This window comes from Danio rerio, chromosome 1 (genome assembly GCF_052040795.2).
Source record: "Danio rerio strain M-AB ecotype USA chromosome 1, GRCz13ab, whole genome shotgun sequence".
Taxonomy (NCBI): Eukaryota; Metazoa; Chordata; class Actinopteri; order Cypriniformes; family Danionidae; genus Danio; species Danio rerio.
In genome coordinates, this window is record NC_141021.1 from 7087501 (window position 1) to 7111444 (window position 23944).

Consider the following 23944-nt stretch of genomic DNA (forward strand, 5'->3'; position numbering starts at 1 on the left):
GAGCTTTAGGGCAGAGCTATTAGTGCTTTAGGGCAGGCTATCGAGCTTTAGGGTGGGGCTATTAGTGCTTTAGGGGAGGCTATTGAGCTTTAGGGCGGGGCTATCAGTGCCTTAGGGCAAGCTGTCAGGCTTTAGGGCGGGGCTATTAGTGCTTTAGGGGAGGCTAGTAAGCTTTAGGGCAGAGCTATCAGTGCTTTAGGGCAGGCTATCGAGCTTTAGAGCGGAGCTATTAGTGCTTTAGGGAATGGTATCAAGCTTTAGGGCGGAGCTATCAGTGCTTTAGGGGAGGCTATCGAGCTTTAGGGTGGGGCTATTAGTGCGTTAGGGGAGGCTATGGAGCTTTAGGGCGGGGCTATCAGTGCTTTAGGGCAAGCTGTCAGGCTTTAGGGCGGGGCTATTAGTGCTTTAAGGCAGGGCTATCAATGCTTGTGGGAGGGACTATCAGTGCTTTAGGGTGGGGCTATTAGTGTTTTAGGGTGGAGCTTTCAAGATTTAGGGCAGGACAGTCCTATGGGTGGCTTTCAGTCCTTTAGGGTAGGCCTTTCGTGCTTTAGGGCAGGGCTCAGTGTGCGTCTCATTTCTGCCCTTCTTTTTGTCTGTTCATCAATCTTCTTCAATTTTGTTAGCAACACCCATCTTCTAAGGATCTAATTGGTTCCCAAAGGATGAAAGCATGCACTGTCCTACATTTTTTCCTAATTTCAGGGCTGTTTAAATTGGTTGTAAATCACGATATGTGAAAAAAAAACGACAATCATAACTTCCGTTTCACTCCAACCTAAGGGATAGTTCACCCTCAACTGAAAATGATCATTATTTACTCACATTTCACTTGTTCCAAACTGGTTTGGGTTTCTTTCCTCTAATAAGGACAAAAGTATATATATTTTAAGGTATTTGTTTTTCCTACTATATAAGTCAAATGTTACAGGTTGTCAGCTTTCTTCAGAATATCTTCTTTCATCTTGCACAGAATTAAGAAACTGATTAAGGTGTATAACAAATTAAAGGAAGATTCAATTTAAATTTTTGGGTAACCTGTCTCTTTAAGAGCTACTAAACACTTTACATTCAAAAACGGGAGTCTGGGGAGTAATAGGACATAAATCAGCGCATTTCCAGTGAAAATGACATTTGTAACGTTATGCTTGAGTAATACGGAGACGCTTTCAGCTTCCAGACTCATACCTCAGCAATCCGAATCCTTTTTTCTTGGTCTTTTTATCAGGATCTTCAGGTTCATCCTTCTTTTTGGTCTTTTTCTCTTTCTTCTTCTTGGTTTTCTTCTTCTTGACCTTCCTGTCATTGTCGAGTTCCTGTCGCGAGGAGCTGCTGGCCGGTGTGTCTCTGCCGGAGTCTTCCTCAGAGTCATCTGTTGAAGAACAAACACAAACACACACACACACACACACACACACACACACACACACACACACACACACACACACACACACACACACACACACACACACACACACACACACACACACACACACACACACACATAAATATCAGACATCTCCAATGTGATCTAATCATAAGGAATCAAAAAAACTACTGCTCAGCCAGACTCTCATTTGTAAGGAAATGACGAAGAAAGACTTCTTTCAGGCATGTTTACCAGTAAATCACATCAAGAGGGGATGTTCAGAAAAACGTATATACATTAAATCAAATCACATGATTAAACATTGACAGAAAAAAAAACATATTAAAATATTACAAAAACACTCACATATGCACTCACTTATTTTTGTTTTAATCAAATTAAACTACATTTTCAAAATAATATATTTTTAATACCTATTTTTTATTTTTGATAATTTATTTTGTTTTAAATAATTTTTAATATAATTTTTTTAAGTGTAATTTATTTTTGTTTTTTTATACTTTGCTTTAAATAACTTTTTATTCTTATCAACATATTTTATTGGTTTAATATTTTTATTATTAGTAGTAGTCGTAGTTTTATGTCTAAATTGTTGCAATTAATTTTATTACATTTATTATTTAGGTTTTAGTTCAAGTTTTGATATTTTTAATATTTGTTTTTTATTTATTTATTATTCTTATCATTTCATTTTTATTTTTTAATTATTTTCATTATTATTATTTTTTATTTTTTATTATTTTTTCATTTCTAGATAGTTACAATTAATTTTATTAATTATTATTTCAGATTTAGTTTTGATCATTTTAATTTAACCTAAATGAAACAGAAAAATAACATACTGACAACCAAGATATTTAAAAAATACATATCAATTAAAAAAGTATTTCTTTATGGCAATTTTTTGCAGACTTGAAATATAAAAAAAAAAATATTTGAATTATTTACAAATAAAAATTTGTTGTACTGCCTTTAAACATATAAATAGCCACAAAACAATAATAAAAATCATTGTCATTGGACAATTTCAGATACTTTATTTTACTGTTTTTATTTACATTCAACATTTAGTTGTATTTTAGGCCCGGCCATGTCTCATTTCAATTTACCCACAGGTTTTAATGCCATTGGCTGGTCTGTTTCCTAAGCTGATACCCGCACACCTATATTCATGCGGCAGCTCCTCTAGGAGTGCAGAAAAAGCTTGACATTTATTCATGAAGTCCGACATCTTATAGGTTCCAATCGAAGGCTCCGGCTCTATTTCTCATTTAGCAGGGGGCTTTCATGTCAATGAGAAAGAGCAGGGGTTGAAACGTGCCCTTGAATGTGCTGACTTGCTGCTGGAGTTTCAGACAGAATCCGCCGATACTCACATCTGCTGATTCACTCCTCGCCAAAAAGTCACCGAGTCAAATTCATCTTTCAAATGAGCAGCAAAGAAATGAGGGCTCCCCGACTGCTCTCACACACTTCAGACGAGTTTTACAGAGAGCATTAAACATGACTTCACTTCCATAATGTGGCATATTTAAAGCTATAACAGTTATAGGCAGTGAAAGTCAAAAATATTCATCCTTCTGTAAATGTTCTTTTATTTTTGTAATATTTCCTAAATGATGTTTAACAGAGCAAGGAAATTTTCACAGTATGTCTGACAATACTTTTTCTTGTGGAGAAAGTCTTGTTTGTTTTATTTCGGCTAGAATAAAAGCAGCTTTTAAACCATTTTAAAGTCAATATTATTAGCCCCTTTAAGCAATATTTTTTTCGACTGTCTACAGAACAAACCATCACTATACATTGACTTGCCTAATCACCCAAACTTGCCTAATTACCTAGTTAAGCCTTTAAACAGCACTTTTAGCTGAATGCTATTATCTTGATAAATTTATTTAGTATAATATTATGTGCTGTCATCATGACAAAAATAAAAGAAATCAGCTATTAGAAATTAGTTATTAAAACTATTATGTTTAAAATCTTTCCGTAAAACAGAAAATGGGCAGGGGAGGAGGGGGGGGGGGGGGGTTAAAAGGAGCTAATAATTCAAAAGGATAAATAATAATAATAAATACTTCAACTGTATGCCATGGAGTTTTGTTTTGACATTTTGTGAGTCAGCCTTTGGTTGATTTTCTAATTGTTAAAATTGTCAATTTTTTGGTGATGATCTTTTAATTAAAGGGATAGTTCACCCATAAATGAAAATGTATTTATCTTTTACTCACCTCAAGTTATTTTAAACCTTTAGGACCTTGTTTATAAACCTTTCTTTAAACCTTTTTTATTATAAGAAGAAAGCTGAAAACCTTTAATTATCCACTTTCATGGTAGGAAAGACAAATACTTTCAAAGTCAATGGTTACAGGTTTCCTACATTCTTAAGATGTTTTAAAACAAGTGAATAGTGAGTAAATTATGACTGAACTTTTTGGCTGAACTCTCCTTTTAAGATGCTCAAAATTCAGCATCTTGTTTGTTTCTTCATTTACAACAAAGAACTTTTTTATTTATTTAACATTATTTGAGGTTAATGTGAATCTTGCAAAAATAAAAATAAAATAAGGTTATACATTTTAATTTTAATGCAATTTTGACTATAATTTTAGTCAAAATTGCATTAAAAGTTAAATGTTTACCCTTATTTATGTTTTTTTTTAGATTCATAATAACATCAAATACACATAGTTTTAAGCAGTTTTGTCTATTTAATAGCCCATAATATTTTACAGATTAGATCTAAGATTAAACATTTTGTATTTATTGTGATTTTTACTAAAACTTCTTAATAAAAAATAAATAATAAAAATAAATAAATAAATAAATAAATAAATTAAACATCTTAATAGTTGGGCAACACGGTGGCTTAGTGGTTAGCACGGATCCCTCACAGCAAGAAGGTTGCTGGTTCGAGCCTCGGCTGGATCAGTTGACATTTCTGCGTGGAGTTTGCATGTTCTCCCAGTGTTGGCGTGGTTTCCCCCACAGTCCAAAGACATGCAGTATAGGTGAATAGGGTAAGCTAAATTATGCGTATAGTGTATGTGTGTGAATGAGTGTGTATGGATGTTTCCCAAAACAGGGTTGCAGCTAGAGGGGCATCTGCTATGTAAAATATATGCTGGATATGATGGCGGTTCATTGAAGGAATTAACTTAATAGTTTTCCTAATTTAGCATCTTTGTTTAGTTTTAATAGTGCATTAGTATTTATTATAAGTAAATATTTTTGCTATTTAATCATTTAAGAATGATTTCAGGTCAGTTTTGCTTACCCCATAGGCAAATAATCTATTTTTCTTTCTTATTTTTTTGCAGTGAATTAATGCTCACTTTAATTTCCACAATACAACATCACATGAAGAACGTAAAGACTAATAAGCATATGGGGGTATTTTGATGAGAGTAATGAATGTGAAGGGTCCAGATGTAGTTTTGGTGAAGTGAGCAGCAGTGCTGTGCAGCTGTAACTATTAGCACATGTTTGGCAAACTCATGATAATCTCACTACTGTGCTCAGATGTTGCTTTCACTGGTATGAAGCGTTCACACACTGACACACACACACTTCTCATTAATGCATTTTGCTGTTGTGAGCAATAAGTGCAGAAACCACTGACAGCCTTCTGTTTAAATTACGGTGCAGTGATAAAGAATAACAGTTGCATTAATTATGAATATAAAAGGAAGTAATAATAATAAAAAGTGCACTACATCATATTTCATGTTGGTTGTCATAATCAGTTAAATTAGGCACTCACTCAATATTAACAAATAAGTTACTTACACTGTTTAGATGTGTTTATAACATGCATAATTGTAACATTTCACAATTCATATAAGCATGCCTAAATGACTTAAACAAGGCAGAATGAATGAATGAATGAATGAATAAATAAATACAAGTAAATAAATAAACAAATAAATACAAATGAATGAACGAACAAACAATTGAACGACTGATCAAACAAACAAATTAACATATAATTAAGCAGACTCATTACAATTTTTAGGGCTGGGCGATAAAATTGATATCGGTGTTTACTGACTGAACACCATTGTCAAAATCGATTAAAAAAAAACATTTGGTACGAAGTTTCGGTATGAATTGCTATAGTTTTGTTAAATGTGGCTGATGTGCTGCTGCCTTGGAAGCAATGTCAATAAGCTTAGGGTGTAAGTTTGTCATTTCCAGTGAAAGTGTGCGACTTGCACAAAGCGCACATTGAAGCGGCTTGCACATGTTGTGTAAGTGGTGCACAAATGACGCGCACACATTTTCCAGTCACACCTAGTTGAAAACATCTAAATTATTCCAAATGCCATGAGCGTAAGTATGTAAGTATGTCCTATGTAAGTCCTATGTAAGTAGAACTAAGCAATCTGCGTTACACTTTGTATGGAATATACACATTTCAGTAATAACTGTTTGCGAGGGGCCGTGACCGACAGCCGTGGAAACGGAATGAGGCCGCGCGTAAGTGGATGCACTTGTGGTGCGCACTGGCCTCGAATCCCACGGAAGGAGCTCTGGACTATAAGAGGAGGACCGATGGCAGAGGAAGCTGAGAGAGGACCGGGCCCGGGCATATTGTTTTACTTTTGCTTTCAGTTTGACGGCAGTCTATAAATAAAATTGCAATAAACAAAGCAAAAAATTTTATTAATTTTGCTTAGATTGATTTTGCAACTGATATTGCCATCTAAACCAAAAATAAAACCATTAAAACATTTTTATGACTTTAATAAAACAAAATATACATTTTAGAATAAAAACTCAACCAGAAATTTCGCCCTTGAAAAAAATTTTAAAAAAGAAGACTAAATGAACCAAACAAATAAATTAATTAATAAATTAACAAATAAACCATATAAAAAACAAATAAACAAATACAGATAATAAAACTAAATAAACAAACAAATCAAATAAAAAAATTAAATCATTTATTTTTCAATACTAATATTATCAATATTTTTTATTTATAAAACAATAATATTTATTCTTCTAATTATAAATAAAATGTAAAATATTATAACTTAAGAATGAATAACAATTTAAATAATAAAGCTACAATAAACAAAGCAAATATTTATTTCATTTTTCTCAGCTTGTAAGTGTCATCTAAACCAAAAATAAAACCATTAAATTATTTAAAATCATTTTAATAAAACAAATGATAAACTTTGGAATAAAAATGAATTAGAAAATTTGCCCTAAAAAAGTAGTAATAATAAAAGTAAATAAAATGCAAACAAAAAAATAAATAATTAAATAACCATTCAATCAATCAATCAATCAATCAATCAATCAATCAAATCAATCAATCAAATAAACAAATAAAATTAACAAATACAAATAAATATAAAATAAATAAATGATCAAACATACAAACAAGTAAACAAACAAACAAAAAACAAAAACCAATAAATATATATATAACCATTCAATCAATCAAATAAAAAAATAAATAAAATTAACAAATACAAATAAATAAAATAATTAAATGATCAAACATACAATTAAACAAACAAACAAATTAATAAATAAATTACTAAAAAAAAAAACAATTCTATTGAATAGCTGGACTAAGTCTACATAATTAAAAAACAATATGCACAAGAAGGTAAAGATGAAGTAGTAAATAAAATGTTTCTTGATTCTCCAACTCACCATCCTCTGCTTCAGAAGGCCCTTCGTAGGATTTGTCGATGGCGTAACGGAAGCTCATGTTGCATCCTCGGCCTCTCACCATGTGTGCACGTGGACGATGGAAGGGCACTTCATCTTTACTGACCTCCTCCATCGCCGTCTGGAGACTCTCTAGTGAGCTGGACTTCCGAAGGCCTAACCGGGGTCCAATCGCCGTCCCGTTGGAGGAGATGGGCTCTGAGACGGGACATGAAGGGATTTCAGAGATGGAGGACGGAGGATGGAAATGCAAGATTTGAGGTCAAGATTACGAACATAGCATATAGTACTCAGCTGAAAAGACCTCTGTCATAAAATATTATTAAGCTGACTTGTTTCAGCCTATGACAACAAATACATATGATAGTCCTGGATGATAGTCTGATTAAAGGTTTTGCTTGAAATATCACACAGCCATTTTAAACTCTGTATGGATACAGATGTAATATTTGGCTTGTCTGAATTGGTGTTCCACAAGGTTCTGTCCTTGGCCCGTTAACTATTAGCTTTTATATCTTTAATTTGGGTCAGAAACTAAGGTCTCGGTTTAAAATATTATTTGTAAATGCTAATGATATGCAAATAGACATCCATTTAAAGTCTATAGTAACTACACTAAAAAAAATGATGTCAGCAAAACTGTTGCAAATAATTCTTTGAGTTGAATTTAAACAAACAAATTAAATTAAATAAAATTCAACTTAATTTGTTTGTTTAAATTTGGCCCAAATAAATTGTTTACAGCCACTTAACGTAAAAAAAATTGAGTAAATCCAAGGAATCATCTCTGAATATTTATTGTACAACTGAATTCTCTATTGATGGTTCTATGTAACAGCCAAAAGATAAACAGAAAAACAAGTCATTTTTTAATCATGTTATGAAATTGGCTTGTTTCAACTTCAGACATCAAAAGTCCTAGATGACAGTCTGATGAATATTGAAACACTGCAGGAGTTGTACAGCTGGATGACTTTGTTTAACCACACAGACTCACATTTGTTTTACAAGTTTTACACTGACAAGCTGTTATTGTAGAAATGTCAACATTACATTATTACATTGAAAATAAAACAAACTGTGATTGGCTGTTTTGCATGTCAGTCAGGTGGTCTCTGGGTTTTTATTGGTAAATGATTATTTAATCCCATTCAATATTGATTATTGGTAAAAGTTACCAATAACTCATTGATGACTTCTGACTTCAGATGCATTTCCATTAGAATTCTTCTGGACATAAGCTCAGCCTTTGATACTGTTGAACATATTTGGCATTTCTGAGATTGTCCTGCACTGGTAAAGGTTTTAAATATCACAAGGCAATTTTCAAAGTCTGTATTGATATAGATGTAAGGTTGAGCTTGTCTGAATTTGTGCTCCACGGGGTTCTGTCCTTGGCCCTTTACATTTTAGCTTTCCATCATTTGGGTCAGACACTAATGTCTCTTAGTTTTAAATATTGTTTGTAAATGCAAATGTACATCAATTCAAAGTCTAGCCTATGGTAACTATATTGTACAACTGAATTCTCTACTGATGGTTCAATGTTAGAGCCAAAAGATAAATAAAAAAAACATTTTTGAATCATTTTTGATGTTTAACCTCATAAAAAATGTTAAGACATCCTACTTCAATTTCGGAAATAATAGCTAGTTAGTTAGTAAATCTTTTTGAGCCCTTTAAATCTTGAAAAAGTTGTCATTCATTAACATTCATTGTTTCGAATGGCATTTTCCTTTATAAGCTCTGCATTTGACACTAAACTCTACAATCTAGAGTCTTCATTTTAGTCTGAGTTGTAAAATTGTCTCTAAATAAATAGTAAAAATGTTTAGTTTACAACACACACTCTTTAATCTGAGATTGGCTGCTTTACATGTCAGTATAATGGCTTTTGAATGGTGTTAGTCCAATGAAAGCTGTAGATAAGATCAGTCTATCTGCAAATCTGGAAGTCTGGCTACTCAAGACTAAATATGGACTAACATTCCTGGATCATCTAGAACAGGGGTGCCCAAACTTATAAAGACCCAAATCCAAACTTGATTGAGGGCTGTGGGCTGAAGTTGAATATACCAAACCGTATTACATTACATTTGCCATGGGTAATTTCTTAATTTATTTGCTAATATTTAGAAATAACTAGAAAATGTCACTTTAAAAACATGTTAATTAATGATGCCGTATCATTTTTAACAATTTAAAATGAACTCAATATAGTAAAAAACATAACCAATCCCATTTATAACATCAATGCTGAGTATACTAGTCGAGCCGCTCCTGTCTTTGCCTTGATTTGCTTGCCGATGTCTTGTGCATTGTCCTCTGACAGTATTTACATTTTAAGGGCCCTATCATTCACCCGGCGCAGTGTGGCGCAAGACATGGCGCAGTAGTCTTTTGGTAGTTTCAGCTTGGTGCAAGAGTCGTTTTGAGGCGTTGCACTACGCTGTTTAAATAGCAAATGCATTTGCGCTCATATGTGCGCCCATAGGCGTTCTGGTCTAAAAGGGAAGCCGTTCTGAGGCGGACCGCTGGCGCTTTGCTATTTTGAGAAACTAAAATAGATTTTTCATTAGACCAAAACAAACCCGGTCTAAACTCCGACGCAGAGTTGCGCCTCGCTTACACACTGCTTAATACGCACAAGAGAGCAATAGGCAAATATCTTTACATATGAAAAAATTTAAATATTAAGGATATATATATAGGATATAATAAGAATAGATATAGAATATAAATATGAAGGATTAAAATATTACAAAACATATTATTTTCTAGTCTACATAAATATGAAAAATCACTGCTTTTATGTATTCTTCATCTTGGGAGGCTTTTTCAGTTCATTCATAAGAATTTGCTTTTGTATAATGTTATTATTATTAGCAGTATTATTTATTATATCCATATTTATATTTGTTTTATTAAAAACAAGCTTAGATTTGCCCACCTGTCAGGTTTTAGACCATATGGGGCACAGCATGTGTTTTAGGATATAACTCAGGTTTTTGAGCACACTTCGTTATTATTGTTCGTTTATTCATTTGCTGGAAATTAGAACTGAATTTAGAAATAGTTCTGAAACGGATATTTGCGCTTAACAAATGCAAATAATTATTTAAAGACTAATTGATGTCTGTGTGTAAAGGTTTCCCTATCCAAGAGCGAAAGTGAAAGTAGATCTTTTATCTCTCATTCTCACGCAGTAGATGCTCTGTTTAACAGTTTACTGTTAAAAAAAACTGTTAACTGTTTGCTTGTGAAATGCTCAGATTTTCCACTTAGACTTACTTTACGTCCTGTAAATAGCGAATGCGCTTATGGCGCGACGCAGCTGGCTCTTAAAGGGAATGGGAGATGAGACTCTAATTGGTTTATTCTCAAAACACACCTAAAACTCATTAAGAAAATAAACAACCCTTTTAAACCATGCGCTATGGCGCAAAGCGGATTTTCCCGTCCTTAAATTAGCAAAAATGCGTTCTGACACGCCCTGAAAGCGTTTGCGCCCTGCGTTTTGCGCTCTGCGGATGGACCGTCAAAATAGAGCCCTAAAAGTCTGATTCATATAAATTATTTAATCTTAGTTGGCTTTTTTTTGTAGCTTCTGAATTAAAGAAACAAAAGGTTACGTTAAATTCGAAATGAATATCTCTGTCAAAGGCATTCGTCCCAAACAACTCCCTATCAATCTCCCTCTCTTGTCAGATAGAATGGTGGGCCAACCTAAAGGTTACTATGGGCCAACTTTGGTCTATGGGCCCTACATTGGGCCCCTCTGATCTAGAAGATTTTCCTCTGGTCTTTTCAGCAAAGTGGTCAAAAGTAGTGAATTGAAAAAGCGACAGTAGTGCGGTAATCTGAACAGAAAGTCTAATGGATGTGGACGCATTAAAGGAACAGACGGAGATGAAACATGTAAGGATGGAGGACTTGAGAAGGGTGGATGATGAAACCTCAAGGTGACGGTGAAAGAGCATCGGGGAATAAAGGCGACATTGCAAACGTGGACCAGACGTGCAGGAATATTAGAGATAAAAGCAGAAGTAGTAACACAGAGGAGAGCAACGTCAAATTAAGTGCTAAGAGATGGACAATGCAAATGGGTGAGAATAATGGTAGCAGGAGCAGTAGGATGAGGTGAGGGATTAAAACGAGCACAAACAAGAGAACAAAATGGAGGAATAACACAAATCCAAGGGCTCCAAACGCTGAAATGAAAAAAGACATTTGGAAAAAAGGAGAAAACAGAAGTGCTTGGGGCTTGAGAGGAATAAAAGTGGCATGCTGGGAAGAGATTTAAACCATGCTTTAAGTCGTAGTTCAGCCTTTACATTAAGTTCAATTTCTTTCATTGTCTTTCATTCTAATACAAACAAACGATGATTCATTTATTCATCCAAGCAAGCCACAGGAGGACGCATATCATTTTGAATGATTAAATGACATTTATAGGCATAAAAATAACAAAATAATAAATAATAAAACATGTAAAGTCATAGTGACTTTTAAAGGTGCAGTAGATGATCTTCCACAATGCTAAAAGCTTAGCATAAATCTCTGAATCACAGTCCCTACCCTGCCGCCTAGAGCCACGCCTCCTTAAACACGAGCACAGCAAAAGAACCCTCTCTCATGTGTTAAAAGCGACTAGTGCTTGTCCGGCGGCGAGCAAGCCAAACTGGCATGCTATTTCAGAAAGAATATTAGAGTTGCATGGTAAACAATATAGGAAAACTAGGCAGAATAGCACTATTTACTTGTGTTTTGTTGTTAAACTAACTAAAATCTACATTATCGATGCTGTAAAAGGTCCCTTATGAAACTGAAAATACTCTTATCAATCTTTCATCGGAAGACTTTAGTGGCTGAACAACACTTCTGTGAAGATATAACCCATTTGTAACAACAACATCTAACGTTACATCAGCTTTGCGTGAAGCTAAACCAGTTTTAAAACAGAACATTACCTGTCTAAGAGAAATCCTTCAGTCATTGTGTCATCCTTTCTCCAGCGTGCAAAGGTAACTCCAATATTGATTCAGGTTTTTAAAAAGTTTTGATTCAGCGTATTTTTACCAATCCCGCGCATGCTCTCTCTCGTGAACGTGCAGCGGTCGGCGGAGTTGCGTACAAACGGCTGCGCAGTTGTTCAAATCTGCATTTGCTGACAGACAGATTGAGCTACTTATCGGAATTATGAGAGAAGTCGGTCCGACTCTATTTAATTGGATGAACATTTTTTTAAGTTTTATGCCTTACCCAGAATATAAAAATACATATGAATACATTTAGATCATTTACTTTAACCTAGATCAATTACTTTAATTGACTTTAATCATTTTACTTTAATCAGCCTTGTAAACAACTACCGGGCACAGGGCAGAAACTGCTCTCCTTCTTGGCTTTGTGGCTGTTTATCAAGACGATGACAAGGTTTGTTTGAGCTCTGGTTGACCATGGCTTGTTATTATGTATGTATTAATATGTGTTATTATGTATTATATATATTTAAAACATGGCATATCCTTTGTTTTCATTCCCTCTTGTCCACTAGAAAGTGACATATCTCTGTAAACCAATAGCGTTCAGCTGCGGTTTTAGCTTGGCTTTTTGGTACTCTTTTGCAAGGCTAGGAATCCCTTCGCAAAAGGTATCCAAAAAGTGGTATGGTACGGTTTGCTTTAAGGTATCTTTTGACAGTGGAAACGGCCATAAAAGCGTGGTTTTTTTTTTTTCACTTCACTTTCGTTAATTGGTGAAGTTTGTTCCTGGCCACTGTCACCACTGGCTTGCTTGGTTTGGGATTTGTAGAGCTGCACATCGATGGATTTGCTCTACAGTGTTTGGAATTCCAACATTAATTAAATTAAACCACACTGAACTGAACTTCAACTCTGAAAACCGAACTGACACTGTTTTAATTTACTAGAACTTCTATGTTAAGCTGCTTTGACGCTAACTACATTGGAAAAGCACTACAGAAACAAACATGAAATGAATTAACATTCAATTTCATTCAACATATGGTCAATCTTTTTTTAAATCTGGTCCCACTGACTGATGTATTATGATTCAACTTTGAGTAATAAAGATAAATAAAGTCCTTTTTAAAATTGTGTTTATACAATTTAAACTAAATCCAGCCAGTGTTTAGTCTCATAAATCTAATTACAGACTGAAAAAATGGCAGCATAAGCAAACCCTGAGTTCAGGGATGCCATATTACACAAAATAGTGCACACTAGAAGTGCTCATTTCCACAAAATGCTGCTGTAATCAGTAAGATCTAAGCCATGAAATGTTTCAAATGTAGATTTAATTTCCACAGCACTGCATGCACGCAAGCCGACACGCATAAACATACAGTATGACACAGATGGCCCTCTCTGGGATGCTTACATAAATCAATCTAAACCGGCACAACATGGCGGCTCTCACAACAAACTAGACGAGCGAGAACCGACAGCGAGACTCGGAGATGGGAAAGTCATTTGAACGACTTCTTAGGAAATAAACCGGTAATTGGTGAAGACTCTCCGGCAGACATACAGTATACCTGTATGCTGCCATTATCAAGAAAAGGGAAAATAATGAGACGCAGAAGAAAAAAACTCAACCAAAACAAACAAATCAGCAGAAGCAGCGCTGCAGGGCCGGAGCCGGGCGAATGCTAACTGGAAAAAAAACGGGAAGAGAGATGAATTGGAGGATGCTGAACTGTGAACTAAAGCACAGCAGAGCCCGTGAGCAACGCAGCCTCCATGAGTGGTCTTCATTTGGAGCCAAAGGAAAATGTTGGTGTTTTGGAGGGAAGCCAGTGAGAGAGAGAAAGCGAGACGGAGACGGAGAGAAGCGCTGCCTCCAGCATCTTTCATCTATCCTCTTAATGGACATGTTCTTCTCTCCTGCAGACCGAGACTCGGCTCTTTACTGTATCCGCTACACACACATACTGTTTACACACGTTCTTGTTGATAGCAAGAGTCATACTTACTAATTTATTCAAATAAACTATGAAAACAGAATTATACACAGTACAAGTTTGGTAAAAGTTACCAATAATTTATAAAATCTGGACCTAATTAAATCTTCTGGACCTCAGTTTGGCAATAGATACTAGTTCTCAGTATCTCAGGTAGTTTTATTTTAGGGATTTACAGCCATTTTCTAACTCTGTCAGGATACAAATGAAATATTCTGCCTGTCTGAATTGGTGTTTCACAGGGTTCTGTCCTTGCGCCTTTACTTTTCCCTTTGTCTCAGTTACGGTCTCTTAGGGTCCTTTCACAGTTGGTCTGATTGCCTGGTCCGAACTGAAAATAAAAATACTATATTTTGATATGTTGTTTGTGAATTTAAAAGGTCTGCAAAGTGATTCTAAACTGATAAGAGGATTAATAAGAGTTGTCAGTTATTTCAGTCTAAATTCCTGCAAAAAAAGCACATAAGTGGGAAATAAAACTGGCATAATGTCAGTGTATGGTCTTCATTGGCTACATTCAATGAATGTATTAAACGCTGAAGTTGTTTTTGAGGTTTTGTAAAGTTACGTTTGTGTTGTTATTAGTGATTCAAATGTAAAAATAAAATACAATAAAATAAAATAAAAAATACAATTAAAAATAAAATATACAATAAAATAAAATAAATAAATAAATAAAACAAAAAATAACAAATTATGAATAAAAAATTATAAATAAAACAAAATAAATAAAATAAAAATACAATACAATAAAAATACAATTAAAATTAATAAAAATAAAAATAAATAAATAAAAATAAATTATAAAAAATTATTAAAAATTATTGAAATAATTATTGAAATAAAAAAAATAAAAAAATTAAATAAAAAACAATAAAATAAAAATAAATAAATAAATAAATAAATTCGAAATAAAATTAAATAAAATAACTACAAAAATAAAATTAAACATAAAATTAAAAATAAAAAAGACAATAAAACAAAATAAAAAATTAATAATAAAAATTTTATTCAATTAAAAAATTAAATAAATAAAAATAAATCTAAGTTAAAAAAATAAAATACATATTTTTATTTACGAATTTTGTAAATGTAATATTTTTATTTTGAAAAAACTCAAATCAATATAGAACTACCGTATACATTATAATAAAAAAATATAGATATTTTGTAATTGTTCAGCAGGCATTAGCAGCTACAGCAATACATTTTGTACAAACAAAAACTTACACATTTTCCATTTTAAGCACACATGCACAAACCACACTACTCCAGGCTATTAACTCTATGCTTCATATCGGTTTTCACAATAAAATCTATCTAAAGCTTAATATGACCATTAACAGTGAAGCATGTTTCACTCGGCCTGTCAGAACGCCTAAACCTCCCTTTATGGCCATGTTTAGTGGTTGAGACTAGCGTGCCACATATGACAACCTCTTTCTCATAACCTCTTTATAGAAATAACTGATTATAGTTTCCAGGATACAATTTTCACAGGCATGCGAGTCATATGATTTGTGTCTAATCATAAAGGAAACGTCACATGAGACAGACGCTTTTTTGAGCTTCCATAAGGTCTGGCTGACATTCATTAGCACAGGCATTATATTTGGCTGCAACATTATGTATAAACGTCTTTTTTTTTTTAGTTAGGCTAGATAAATTTTACGATTTATTATAGTTTGGTCTCATTTACAGGAGCATCAAGAACGTTGAAAACATACTTTTACATTTTTCTGACACTTAAAACCAAATTTGTGTTAAGGTTTAAAAAATATCCCTGAAATAACCCTTAACTTTTGCTACATTTAATAAACATGACACAATTACAATTGACCATTTATGACAATTAAAGTGTTCCTGGTAGTCTCAATAATTTAGTCTTGAAGGGATAGTTCACCCAAAAATGAATATTTTATCACTATTTACTCAGCCTTAAAGGTGCAGTAGGTGATCTGCCAAAATGCTAACCGCTTAGCATATTATCTTTGGACGGCGGGGAGGGACTGTGATTCAAAGCCACACCCCCTGAAATCAAGAGCGCGCACCTCGTCACAACAGCCGACAGACAACCCACTAGTGCATGTCATTCGCCAGTTAGTTAGTGCCAGCGCCGTGCAGGAATTACATGAAATACTTTGCCACACTTACATGCTATTTCAGAGCGAATATTCAGAGTAGCATGGTAAACAGTATAGGAAGGCTATCATTGATCAAAAGTGACCCAATGTGAATATAAAAGCAACTTCAGCTCAGTAAAGCAGGTTAGGCGGAATAGCGCTATTTACTGGTGTTTTGTTGTTAAACTAAATATAAATCTACATTATAGATGCTGTCAAAGAACCTTATGAAACTGAAAATAAATCACATCAATCTTTCACCGGGAGATTTCAGTGGCTGAACAACACGTCTCTGCATAGAAGTCATTCATAACAACACAATAAACTGTAACATAAAATAGTTTCAAAACAGAACATTACCTATCTAACAGTGATACTTCAGCCACGGTGTCGTCCTTCCTCCAGCGTGCTAAAGTAACTCCAATATTGATTCAGGTTTTTAAAAGTTTCATTGCAGCATTTGATTTCTCCCGGTCCGTCTCGTACCCGCGCCTGGCTTTACAGTAATCGGCCCGAGCTTGGCTGTCCTTCGGCGCCTCCGGCTCCGACTGGGCATCTGCGAGCGGCCCGCAGCTCACTCAGAGCGCATGCGTTTGTGATGCAGACGGGCACGCGCTAATGGCGGATCTGCGTGAACAGATGCGCAGAAGTCGGAATCTACATTTGCTGACAGACAGTCTGACCTGCCTATCGGAATTAAGGGAGATGACGGTCCGACTCTATTTAATTGGATGAACATTTTTTCGTTTTATGCTTTACCCAGAATATAAAAATACATATAAACACATTTAGATCATTTACTATAATCATTACTATTGGACTGTGAAGAGACTTTCAACCAGCACAACAAAACATGTTTCTAAAGACAATCACCTACTGCACCTTTAAGTAATTCTATGCCTTTATGAGTTTCTTTAAACAGTTGAACACAAAATAAGATATTTTGAATAATTATATTTATGCTTATATATTAATATATATAAAAAATATGATGTTTTGTTAGAAGGGATTAAGCCGAAAATAAAATAAAAGAATGAATGAATGCTTTGTTAGAAACTGGTAACCATAGTTGTCAGGATTCCACTTCGGTCTTGTTAATTCTTGTTTTGGTGGCAGAGTCCAGACACTAGTCCTGTCGTGGCATGTATGTTGTGCTTGGCTCCAGTTTTCATGGGTTGAGCATTCATACTCCCTATCACTGTTTGTCTTCGTCTATGTGTGAGCGACGTCTTGGCTGCACTCGAGGTCCGGGCATGCTCAGGACTGTTTGTGGATGTTTGTGTTTGTTTTGTCTGCAGTTTGCGGTTTTATTCTCGGTCTAGTTAGTTTTGGTTGCGGTTGGTGCTGGGATGGAACATGCACATTGCATGTGTGAGTGATGTAAGAGTTTTCATTTATCGTGTGCTCGTGTCTTGCCTTCTGTTTGTGTTGTGTAAAGCATGTGACCTGGTTTTTACATTGTGGCCACCTGCTTTAGTGTTGTGTTTCATGTGAACACATGGTTAATGGGTTCTCTCATTGGCTGCGTGTTCTAGTCCTGTTTTGTCGTGAGCACATGGATGGTGTTGTCTTTGTGTCATCCTGTGTATTGTCTAGTCCCACGCTCCTTGTTAACGCATTATTACTTTATTATGGGGACCTGTTTGTCAGTTTGCTCTCGTTTATAGTCCTTTATAGATTCATCATCATTCTTCATGACACGTCATGTCTTGTTCCTTGCTAGCCCAGTCCAGTCTAGCTTGTCTTTGTATTTATGTATTTCCCCCTCGGGGTTGTCTTTGTTCTGCTTTTGCTTTATTTTATAATTAATAAATACCCATCTTAGTTCTGCATTTGAGTCCTCGCTCTTTCCTGAGACAGTGGTAGGAAAAACAAATTCTAAGTAAAGGCTGATTTATACTTCTGCGTCAAGCGTACGCGTATGCTACGGCGCAACCTACGTGTTGACGAATAGCCTTACGCTGTGGGGCGTCGCTGACTACACACCGCAACGACGGGTGGTGCAAGCTCTGTGATTGGTCGGCTTGGTAGCGCTGACGAGTCTGGGCAGAACTGCGAGCGGCGCAAGCCCGATGCGATTGTTTACAAGTGTGGAGTCCCGTGAAGGAGCTCCGGATGGAAAGTTTTGTTTTGTGTTTACCTCAAAGTTAAAGTTGTTGCACGTCCGCCGGTTCCTGCCTCAAAATGAGCGAGTTTGAGCCACTTATGCATTCAGGAAGCGTTCAGAAAAAACAAAAAAGCAGCGAAGAAACTCGACACAAAGGAACATTTACACCTCACTGCCAACTAGCGTTTCGGAAGTGTTAATGCAGACCAACAGAGACAGCGCACAGAAGTATAAATGCACAGCTACGCGCGTTGCATGCGCTGTGCGTTATGCCGGTCACTTGACGCAGAAGTATAAACCAAGCTTAAGTGAATGGTTACTGATTTCAACCATTCTTCAGTGTATCTTCCTTTGTGTTTACATTTACATTACATTACATTTAGTCATTTAACAGACGCTTTCATCCAAAGCGACTTACAAATGAGGACAAGGAAGCAATTTACACAACTATAAGAGCAACAATGAATAAGTGCTGTAGGCAAGTTTCAGGTCTGTAAAGTCTAAGAAGGAAAGCATTAGTAATTTTTTTTTTTTTTGAGTACAGTTAGTGGTATATCCAGAGAGGCAATTGCAGATTAGGAAGGGAAGTGGAGACTAAATAGTTGAGTTTTTAGTCGTTTCTTGAAAACAGCGAGTGACTTTGCCGTTCTGATGCAGTTAGGGAGTTCATTCCACCAACTGGGCAAATTAAATGCGAGAGTTCGGGAAAGTGATTTCTTCCCTCTTTGGGACGGAACCACGAGGCGACGTTCATTCACAGAACGCAAGTTTCTGGAGGGCACATAAATCTGCAGAAGTGAGAGCAGATAAGAAGCAAAGCCAGAAGTCGCTTTGTAGGCAAACATCAGAGCTTTGAATTTGATGCGAGCAGCAACTGGCAGCCAGTGCAAACGGATGAGCAGTGGAGTGACATGTGCTCTTTTAGGTTCATTGAAGACCACTCGTGCTGCTGCGTTCTGGAGCAGCTGAAGAGGCTTGATAGAGTTAGCTGAAAGCCCCGCTAGTAGAGAGTTGCAGTAATCTAGTCTGGAGAGAACAAGAGCTTGAACAAGGAGTTGAGCTGCATGTTCAGATAAGAAGGGTCGGATCTTTCTGATGTTATAGAGTGCGAATCTGCACGATCGAGCAAAACAGAACAGAACAAAAAATAACCTGGTTAGGAACAAGTAATTGGTGAGTAAATGATTATAGAATTAAAACTATTTAGGTGAACTATCCTGTTAATTCAATGACACTGACTAGCAGAGCTGTAATACAAACAATAGCTACTGACTAAATAATTGAATAAGAGATCAAATTGACATGCTCTGCCCCCTTTTCATCTTTCAATCATTACTTTATACTTTAAAAGAAACGACAGATTTTAAAGCAATCCAGAGGATCTTTAAAGAGGCAGCATAAATGCAGGACTAGATGCTGAATTTACTGGAAAAAAAATCTCAGACGCTAGAAGAGAGAGAGAGAGAGAGAGGTCTTGGAGTACCGCAGTGGTCGGCTTGGCTGGCACTAGCAGGAGGTTTTTAGCCAGATTAAACTCTGAGAAGCCATGTCTTCAAGACCATCCTAATAATGAAATATGTCAGAGCATATAAAGGAGTCTGGCGTAGGTAGAGCGAGCCAGAGGAAAGAGAGAAAAATGAGTGCGTCAGCAGAATGGCCTGCAGCCTGTCAATATCTATCGGATCTCACATCTGTAAAACTACACTCCAATCAGCCGTCCATGTATTTACCATTGTCCCTGACCCCTGAGAAGTACACAAGATGCTTATGCGTAGACGGTGCATGCAAATTACACTGTGTGTCTTCATGCATGCACGTGCTGTGAGAGAGACGCTAAAATTCAATCTAGACTGTGTGCATGTGCTTTTGATTATGATATAATTTATGATCCAATGCCATGTGTGTGGAGATCTGTGCACACAATACAGCTACTGTCCGATTTTAGTTGAGTGAATGCAAGCGTGTATAAACTATGCACATATGTACTAATATATGAATGTATATACAGTCATATATTCATGACTTATTCATTCATTCATTCATTTTCTTGTCGGCTTAGTCCCTTTACCCATCAAGGGTCACCACAGCGGAATGAACCGCCAACTTATCCAGCAAGATTTTACGCAGCGGATGCCCTTCCAGCCGCAACATATCTCTGCGTAACATCCACACACACACACTCATACACTGCGGACAATTTAGCCTACCCAATTCACCTGTACCGCTTGTCTTTGGACAGTGGGGGAAACCGGAGCACCCAGGGGAAACCCACGCGAACGCAGGGAGAACATGCAAACTCCACACAGAAACGGCAATTGAGCCGGGGCTCAAACCAGCGACCTTCTTGCTGTGAGGCGTCAGCACTACCTACTGCACCACTGCTTCGCCTATTCATGACTTATATGAAATTAAAATGTTTTTCAAATATTTATAAGTGATTCACAAACACATTATTTATATATACACTGCAAAACCCAACAGTCAACTTTACCAAACAAAAAGAGTGTAGTTAACTCAATTTACTGAAAGTTAATTCTACTCTACTGAAAACAGTTTTGAACTCAGCGTTGAAGGTTAATGAGTTAACGAAATACCTCATTACTATAACTTAAAAGGAGTAAGTTCACAGTACTCATATAGATAAGTTTTTTTTAAACTTTGGTTTTACTGTGCTTAAATTGCTTCGTTTACTCAAATGGAGTAAGTTTACAGTACTCATTAGGATTAGTTGTTGAACTTGAATGGTTTGTTGCAATCGATTTTCTTGAATGGTTTGAGTTTCCTTAAATTTTTGGGTTTTACAGAGTATGTATATATATATATATATATATATATATATATATATATATATATATATATATATATATTTTTTTTTTTTTTTTTTTTTTTCCCTCACACAAACATACAGTTTAAGTTAGAATTATTAGCCCCCTTTTCATTTTTCTACAATTACTGTTTAACTGAGAGAAGATTTTTTTCAACACATTTCTAAACATAATAGTTTTAATAACTCATTTCTAATAACTGATTTATTTTATCTTTGCCATGATGACAGTAAATAACATTTTACTAGATATTTTTAAGACACTTCTATACAGCTTAAAGTGACATTTAAAGGCTTAACTAGGTTAATTAGCTTAACTAGGCAGGTTACAGTAATTAGGCAAGTCATTGCATATAGATGGTTTGTTCTGTAGACTATAGCCCCTTTCACACAGTGATACCAGTAAATATCTGGAAAATTTCCGGAATGACTTTACCGGTAAATTCAAAAAAGCGCTGTTCACACAGGCGAGGACGTTACGTAAATTTTCCGGAAAAGAGCATTCACACATCCATTCCAAAATACCGGTAAATTCTGACATCATTCACCACAAATAAGCTTTAAACGGCTGCGCTTGTATTTGTAAACATTTGACTACATTACAAACTCTGTGGATGATCAATATTGTGAACAACTTCCGCAGGATCACTTTCTCATGTCGAGATGTTCATAATATGTGCGTGTGCAGGCGCTTACAGGCTGTTTCAAAGGCACACGCAAAGCTTGAAGGTAAACAAACAACGGCTTATCATAAGCATCTCATCGATGATTATTTACACAGTTGGCATTAAGAAGAACATATAAACGTGATCTGACTAACTTCTAGCAGCTAAATGTGTCTGGAAAAATATTCAAAGGTTTTTATTCTCACAAACCGCGCGGACGTAAATGCGTCTGACTGTTGTGATTGGCTAAAGCAGACGTCTCACGTCAGCACGTTCTAGACGTGCACGCGCTTATTACGGTAATCTTCCTTCTGCATTCACACAGCGCAGCATTCCGGCAAATTGCCGGTAATGTTACAACTTCTCTTTCCGGAAAATAGCCAGAACGAATTTACCGGTATTTTCAAAAAGGACCTGTTCACACATACAACCTTTCCATTTTCCGGAAAGGTCTGTATGTGTGAAAGGGGCTTATAAGAAAAAAATATAGCCTTTTATTCTTTTATTCGTCTTTTATACTAGCCGAAATAAAACAAATAAGACTGCCTCCAGAAAAAACATCATCAGACATACTGTGAAAATTTCCTTGCGCTGTTAAACATAATTTGGGAAATATTTAAAAACAAAAAAAGAAGGGGGGGGGGGGCTAATAGTTCTGACTTTATTTGTTTTTACAGATATAAATCCAAAATCAAACATAAGTGCTCAGGGGTAGCTTAATTAATGTGTCGATACTTTTTGGGTAAGGGATTCATCAGAATAAACAGCAAAAGTAAGTCCAAGGCACTCAAAAAATGAGAAAAAAATATTTAAAAGCCTTTATTGGCATTGCTATTCCTTATAATTGCACAACAGTAAGGTATGTACATATATACTCTATTGTATATACACGGTAAAGTGCTGGGTTCCACACAATTTGTTTTTGTTGGGACAAAATGAAGAAATGAAGTGGATTGAACATAAACAAATTGGAAGAGCTAATAACTGTACACATTTCTAAAACCAACAAAACTATTTATCAATACCTCAAATGTTAACCATTACCATCCGCTTTGATCTGAATTGAGTGTGTCTGTGATCTTGCTTTCATGTTGTGGTCACGGCTCTACACTGTGTGTCTGTTTCCTCCACTAACTCAATCACTCCTTGCAGCAACTCACTCTCTCGCCTCCACTGACAGGCTACAAATGGCCGGCAGTCGCCCTCCGTTTATCTTCATTTGACTTGGCTGAGACACAGGCACTGATCTGGAGTCAGATTACTGGCCAGCAAGTCAACTAACACAGGGCTCTGCTGATCACATGCTTGATCTCGGGCCAGCCGGGTATCAGAAAATGCTATTAAAGCAGGATGGTGGAAGAGTCTGGACGATAAACTCTATAACTTATTTACTCTTTATTAATAAAAATGATTAACAATTGTGTCTTTTATCACATTTCTGTTGCTATTTTTGTCCAAAAAAAATAGATTAGCATGCCTAACGAAACTCTCTTTAAGCATAGTAAAATGACGTCCTCGTGTGGCTTGTTGCTGTGTTTGTGTGTTTAAATTCTTACCAGGTCTCTGTCCTTGAATGGAGGCCATGTTACTCTCGTCTGCCACTGAAACACAAACATAAAACATCCATCAGCTCCTCAAGCGCACATTTGTGTCTCCCTACGGACATTCCAGATGGGATGCAAATTCAAAACAGGGACACACGTGTGTAATGCTGTGTTTGTTCAGAGTGCTTTTATTAAAATGCACATTTGTATGCGTCTGAAGTTCTATTTTAAGTTGAAAGTTGCATATAAATGTCTTTAAAAGTAATAAATAAATAAATAAATAAACTTTCTCAGCGATGGGTTGCGGCTGGAAGGGCATCCTCTGCATAAGAACGTGCTGGATAAGTTGGCGGTTCATTCCGCTGTGGCGACCCCGGATTAAGAAAGGGACTAAGCCGAAAAGAAAATGAATGAATGAATAAATAAATAAACTAAAAGCTGGCTAAACCAGACTGTGGTTCATAGATGTGGCGTATGCACCCACAAAACAGGGGTGGAAATGTGCCTACGCTACTACCCATGCAAAAGCTGTGATTATAAAAAAAAGGAACGTGATAGTAGAATGTATGTGTGTTACTATGTGTGAGTTACTAGTGTACGGAAGTTTGACGTTTG

General features: G+C 35.8%; 1 protein-coding gene across 1 annotated transcript in view; it reads right to left on the reverse strand.

Annotated features, from left to right (window-relative positions):
- Positions 1–23944, reverse strand: part of pard3ba (par-3 family cell polarity regulator beta a) — a gene marked incomplete at its 5' end in the record, with an annotated part of 217436 nt that overhangs the window by 80500 nt on the left and 112992 nt on the right. The window contains 3 exon segments of the mRNA NM_001328558.1: positions 1189–1372; positions 7064–7279; positions 23342–23386. Coding sequence (NP_001315487.1) covers positions 1189–1372; positions 7064–7279; positions 23342–23386 — 445 coding nt within the window.